A 5,813-nucleotide genomic window follows, 5' to 3' on the forward strand; every position below is an offset into this window, starting at 1 on the left:
ATTTGGAACTATTTTCCTATTACAACATCATTACTAGGCTACAGCTCAACCCAGTGGCACCCATGTCTCTCCGATGTCCCAACCTGTCATGGTCCAAACCTTAAGCCTTATTTACATCAGCCAACTGTTACCTGTGTCCTAGCCAGGCCAACAATAGATTGAGTGAACTGGGTCGGTGACCATTTCTAGGACTAAGCTGTACCCGAGGCACACGAAGGTCCAGGACAACTGCCAAGTCAAACAAGTGTCCTGCATTTCTGGGCCTATATGGAGTCACAGTCTCTTCCGGGGCAGGGTGTCACAACAGTACTGGCCGCCATGTTAAGGATTTCACATCCAGGATGCGACTTAGGTACCTGTAAGCCAGAAGACGTGTCTGCACACTCAGCTATCTGTAAACCCATATCTAGATACACTCTTGTTTGTTTGCACAAGGGGTTTTGAAAGAGGGTAAGTGCAGTCAACAGTATAAGGAAGGAGGATATACCACGAGCTATGCTGTAATCCTGGCTTTCTTCAGTTAGTGCCTCACTGAGGGCCTATTGTGAGGGAAAATCTGGTTGAAACTACAGTACTGCCCACCTGTTTGGTTGGTTCCTATTTGTCTTTTACACAACAAAAGACCCATAACTGAAACTAGGTTTGACCAGTCTTTTTACATGATTTGCACAAGAAACTCTTTAACTCTGTTTCAGGTGCAAGGATCCAATCTTTACATAGACCGATTAGGGACTTTAGGCCTCAGATGCTTTCAACTACCCGTGCATGGCATTTGAGTGATGAAGGCTTTCTGGATATCAAACTGTAGGCTACTGTGGATGCATCACAGCATCAGAAAGCTACTGTCTGGCTTGAAATAAACAGTGCATCTCAACAATGTGCATGAAAGTATAAGATTGCATGTAATAATGGTGTTGTGAAGCCTACATTTTGGTGAGCAATAGCAAGACATTAGTTAATATACATGAGGCTGGGTGTCAATTAAAACTCCAGCCTTGGAAAAACAGTATATAGGCTACATTTTATGCAGGTTTTCATTCATGGCTTTATAGTTGAAATGGTATAAAGTCTAATTACAGTATTAGAACTGTTTTAAGAAGTGTTGCTGTTTCCATGTCTGAATTTCAGACAAGACACAGGTGAATATAAAATACTCTGAATTGGTTCCCTATAATCCAATAGGTATAGGCCTACTAATTACTGTCTGATTGATTCCCAGCTGGAGTGAAGTTTAGAATATACAATACAGTAGGCCTAGGTTACCAGAAACAATGTTGGAGAACACTGAAACAGTATCCAAAGCACACCTCAGAAAATAATTGCACGTCCCCTTTCCCATAGGATAAATCACTCAGAGAATTCGATTTCAGTTCAATAATTTATTCAAATAAGTTTAACATTGTATTCAGCAATGCATTTCACTGTTATATATTACTCTGTTCAACTTAAATAATAACAATACATTAGTTAATTGTGTCAATGTCAAATAAATGAATACATTGTTACATTGTGGCAATGTTTTGACCCTCTTAACAGACAGCCACCTGGCTATGAGTGTAGCCAGAATACCATATCAATATCTTTTACACAATAACAATCCATAGGCATTGTTGCTCTGAAGACTTCTTCATTGCACTGTTACTCATAACATCCAACTGTAGAGCATTGCAGTCATTCACATTGCATTTAATTACAAACACACCCACTTCCACGTCAGAAAGCATAGGGTTGAACCCAGTTTCAAGTCTGTATTCTCATTGATACAGTTGCTTTGTCCCTCCTCTCAAATAACGAAACTGCAAGTCCGTTCCCACGCTATGCTGCCGCCCCCGGTTGCTCCAACATGGCTGGGCAAACAGCAGCGAGACTTCTCTACAGTTCGTTCCTACGCCCCACTCCGGCACACACTGTTCCTTTCCGCGGAGGAAAAATACGGGGTCAGATGCGTCATGGTTGCATACGCATTGTCCCTCGGAACCTTCGCACGCCCAGCTCCGTCACTGGATAGCGGCCCAGGGCAAGGCAGACACAGGCCTGTCGACGATGCCCCTTCTTGAACGCCTTTCTCATTCTTGAAGAATGACGACTTGTTTACTTATTTTCATCGCTTTCACGTTTCTCAGCGAGGGTCATTAGTTCAGCGCTCCTGCAGGGCCAGGTAAGGTACCCATTGGTTCTTGCAGCGGCTCTCCTCGCAGTAGTTGCCGATATCCTGCAACGCTTGGCATTTCAGAGATTGGCACTGGGTATTCTGTATGCAAAAGGGGAGAGATATCGTCAGGAATGTCTTGAATGTGGAAATTGTGATGATATTAGATAATTGCGATGTATTCTAAATGAACAATTACGCACAAGATTAACAATAACGAGGAGGATGTACTTACAGTGACAAGGATGCAGTGCATATCATTTGGCTCGTTGCCGTTGCTGTCAGCGGTGCTTGGCTCGCCAAGAACCTGAGCGATGCGCCTCATGCCGGAGATGCGCAGTATGTTGATGTCGTTGTCGCAACAGAAGGCTTGGATGAGCGTGAAGTGAATCTGCAGTGCAATGTCATCCTCGTCCTCCTCGTCCGTCGCCAGAACACACAACACAACACTGTCAGGATCACTGCAGAAAGAAAGGGAATATAACATTAATGATCTGTTCTGTATAGCAAATATAGATAAATATGGTGTCAAAAGAGTTGCGCAAAGCGCGTCATGCTTGCAGCTATGTTACGTTGACTCATATTATGGAATGGTCAATCATAGGATAGAATGGTCAATAATGTACTTACACATTCATCAGCTTTGCAGACTCGTAGACTCCCACAGTCAGGCAGTCTTGTTGCTGCGCTGCCACCAGCAGCTCTTCTAGTGCTTGATTCACGGTCTCCATCCTTCAACAAAAATACATTGTTAGTTATGCACCACAATTGAGAATAGGCTACTAACAACTGGTGAATTTAGCAGAATTCAGTACTGAGGCTATATGTGCTTCACGGTCCACTGCCAAACCATCTATTCTCAATGCACACTATGTTACAGCAAGCTGTAGGCTATTCTGAGCTACAAATGTAGAAGGAACTTACTTTTTCTCAGTGATATTGCATCCAACAAGTTCTTCCAGAGTCATATTTAAGTCCGTAATTGTATAATCCACAAGGATATCCAGGATAATCTCCAATGAGTATATTCCCGAATCGAGGTTTGCAGAACGTCCTTGTCAATTAAGTAATCCAATATGGTATATGTTCACTTGCAGTGTTTCAGCGTAAACTCGCTCGTTGTTTAGTTGCAAAGTCCTTTTGATAGTTCTCCTGTCTGAGGCTCAGTGCTTTCTAACACAACGTTGTGAAACTCAAGGGTTATATCCACTCTCGTCATGGGCGTGGTGATACTCAGTCGCTACTTCCCTGATTGGTCCATTGGTGTACATAGACTCCCCCACTCTTTTCAACCATTGGCTGTTTACGCCAACGCATTTTGGGGACCCACGTGGGCTGGTTCAGAGAATCCCCCGACCTTCCTTGCTCAGTATCAATTTGTTTACATTTGACATTTTAGTCATTTAGCAGACGCTCTTATCCAGAGCGACTTACAGTTAGTGAGTGCATACATTTTCATACTGGGTGCCATGGAGTTAATTTCCTTAGCTTCTCCATTGCTGCGTATTTCTTCATATTGGGGTCGTCATTGTGATCATGTCTATGAAAGTGTGTTTGATTTAACATAATAAGCTATTTTGTTCCATTAAATATTTCAATACAAAACTTCATGCAATTTTTTTATGCCAAAAATAACATTGTGATTAAGTCCGTTGGTTGATTGCACCGCAGTCAGAGGAGTTTGCAGAGAGGGATACATTGTCATGTTTGTTACCATAGCACCTGACCTCCCTCGTGTTAAACCACGTGCAACAAGCAGCCCACAGTACTGTATTGTGTAACCAAGATGCATCCAGACAGTTAAACCAATGCAAATTAAATTTTCGTGGGGTATCCGCTCCCCTGCCTTTTTTTGTGAAAATCGTCTATCTTCTAGAATGTGGCCGAATTTCTGCAACTTTCATCACCTATCCCTAGCTTCTAGTTCCACCTTGGCAAATTGTATCCACAGTCACAGGATTAGTGGTGTTCACAAGCTATTAGTGGATCGTGTTATCCTATCTATTACGAAATCTCACCTTACAGACAGACAGGTAAACTAGGCTACTCCATTCGTCTCAATTATAACTTCTTCCATCCATGATACTGAAGGCTACTGTATGGGCCTATTGATGATGAATGCTTATTACATTGTTATTCTATGTGCATTGGCTTATAGCATCCAAGACTTATAGGTTTATATACTAGCCAATACTCTTGGAATAGTTTGCAATTATATATTTTTTCTATACAGTATGGTGATTGTAAGAAAGAATAGTGGGTTTTCACATCAGATTGTTAACCATGAGTCGCCCCTCAGTGGACTCTGTGCTGCATCGCACCAAAACTGCAAGTTGCAACTCTTATTGTCCCCCCTTATGCCCCTTGATGAATTGTGTCATGAGACCAAGACCAAGCGCTAAAATGTTACTGCAAAAGTCACATTTCTGCAGATAATGCAGATACGCTGCAGATGAAATCCATATGGATAAATTAGACCGCTTACTAATTTGTATAAATATAAATATTTTCAATAAACCTTGTTATTGATCAACTTCAAGGGCTACATATTGTAATAGTCATATTTGCTCAAAATTTTAATTGCTTGCTTAATCATGTACACAATGAGAGTTCTTGAACAGTGATCAGAAAGCAGTATGTACAGTGAGGCTATAATAAAACGTTATTCTTCTTAGCGTGGAGCGCCATTTAGTGGCCAATTAAATATCTACACTCTCGAAGACTGATATTGATACAGTCTAGTCGCGGTTTACACAGTATCAAGTGTGGCCCGGTGTGGAGACGTGCTGATTTGTTCCCTAATCTGCTCTCAATTCGAAAATCGGCATATATCATAAATTGTCAAGCGACTGGAAAGGCTTATCTTGAACTGTGAATGGAGCAGTTGTGATGACATCAAATTATAGCCCCTAATCCCAAAATACAGTCTATCCGTAGGCCATCCATACTGCCTGTAGTCATTTTGATAGATACAAAATATGTTCTTCTTCGCTTGGTGACCATGTCATGCATTGACAACTTTTTAACAGTTGATCAATTCGTTGATAAATCGGCGAATTATGTTTTTCACAAATAGAGGTGACTGCTTAGCCTACTTGATCATTAGTATTTCTGGGTCCCGGGTTTATGGACTCATATCTGTGTGAAACTCTAGTCACAGATGAAAGGGGAACGTTCTAATCTTTGCCCGAGTCCATTCCAAACCGTATCTGTTTATGAGGGGGGATTGCGTGTTGTTGTTTTTTTAATCGCCGAGTCATTTTGGTAGGCCTGCAGCTTGTACACAGGTCTCACGTTCTTCATCTTGGGTGCATGTAAAGACTCCCTGGGGAACTCACTGTGGTTATCCTAACACACGGTAATTAATATATTGAGGGCCAACTAGAGCTCTAACTTTCCGACCTGAAGATCACTGACGTCATGATTTGACCTCGTATTTTTCCGAGTTCCCAGTTGTCTTGAACGTACCATTAATGTAGCCTAATGGTGTTTTCGAGATAACTGGGAACTCGGGGAAAAAACGTGGTCAAATCATGACCTCAGTAATCTTCAAGTCGGAGCTCTAGAAGGACGCCAGAGTTTCCTACTTGGAATTCTGAGTTGGATGACCGTTCAAAACGATTTTTCCCAATCGGAGTTCGTTTCCCCCACGTTTCCAGTTGTC

The 5,813-nt window shown here is 41.9% G+C and overlaps 1 protein-coding gene across 1 annotated transcript; it reads right to left on the reverse strand.

Moving 5' to 3' along the window:
• Positions 1-1,364: 1,364 nt before the first annotated feature.
• LOC121533683 (growth arrest and DNA damage-inducible protein GADD45 beta) lies at positions 1,365-3,331 on the reverse strand. The gene is made up of 4 exons (XM_041839827.2): positions 3,074-3,331; positions 2,780-2,881; positions 2,385-2,610; positions 1,365-2,251 (listed from the first exon to the last, which is right to left on the reverse strand). The coding sequence occupies exons 1-4, from the start codon at positions 3,115-3,117 to the stop codon at positions 2,138-2,140; spliced, it is 486 nt and encodes a 161-aa protein (XP_041695761.1). The 5' UTR covers positions 3,118-3,331; the 3' UTR covers positions 1,365-2,137.
• Between the last annotated feature and the right edge of the window lie 2,482 nt (positions 3,332-5,813).

The sequence above is a fragment of the Coregonus clupeaformis genome, chromosome 20 (genome assembly GCF_020615455.1).
Source record: "Coregonus clupeaformis isolate EN_2021a chromosome 20, ASM2061545v1, whole genome shotgun sequence".
NCBI classification, from domain to species: domain Eukaryota; kingdom Metazoa; phylum Chordata; class Actinopteri; order Salmoniformes; family Salmonidae; genus Coregonus; species Coregonus clupeaformis.

What these genes read in the sequence shown, in the direction of transcription:
- LOC121533683 (XM_041839827.2), bottom strand. Translation starts at nt 3,117, where the DNA reads ATGACTCTGGAAGAACTTGTTGGATGCAATATCACTGAGAAAAA. An exon ending in TGCAATATCACTGAGAAAAA is followed by an intron (nt 2,882 to 3,073) that starts GTAAGTTCCTTC and finishes TTTTTGTTGAAG; the next exon opens with GATGGAGACCGTGAATCAAG. An exon ending in TCTGCAAAGCTGATGAATGT is followed by an intron (nt 2,611 to 2,779) that starts GTAAGTACATTA and finishes TTCTTTCTGCAG; the next exon opens with TGATCCTGACAGTGTTGTGT.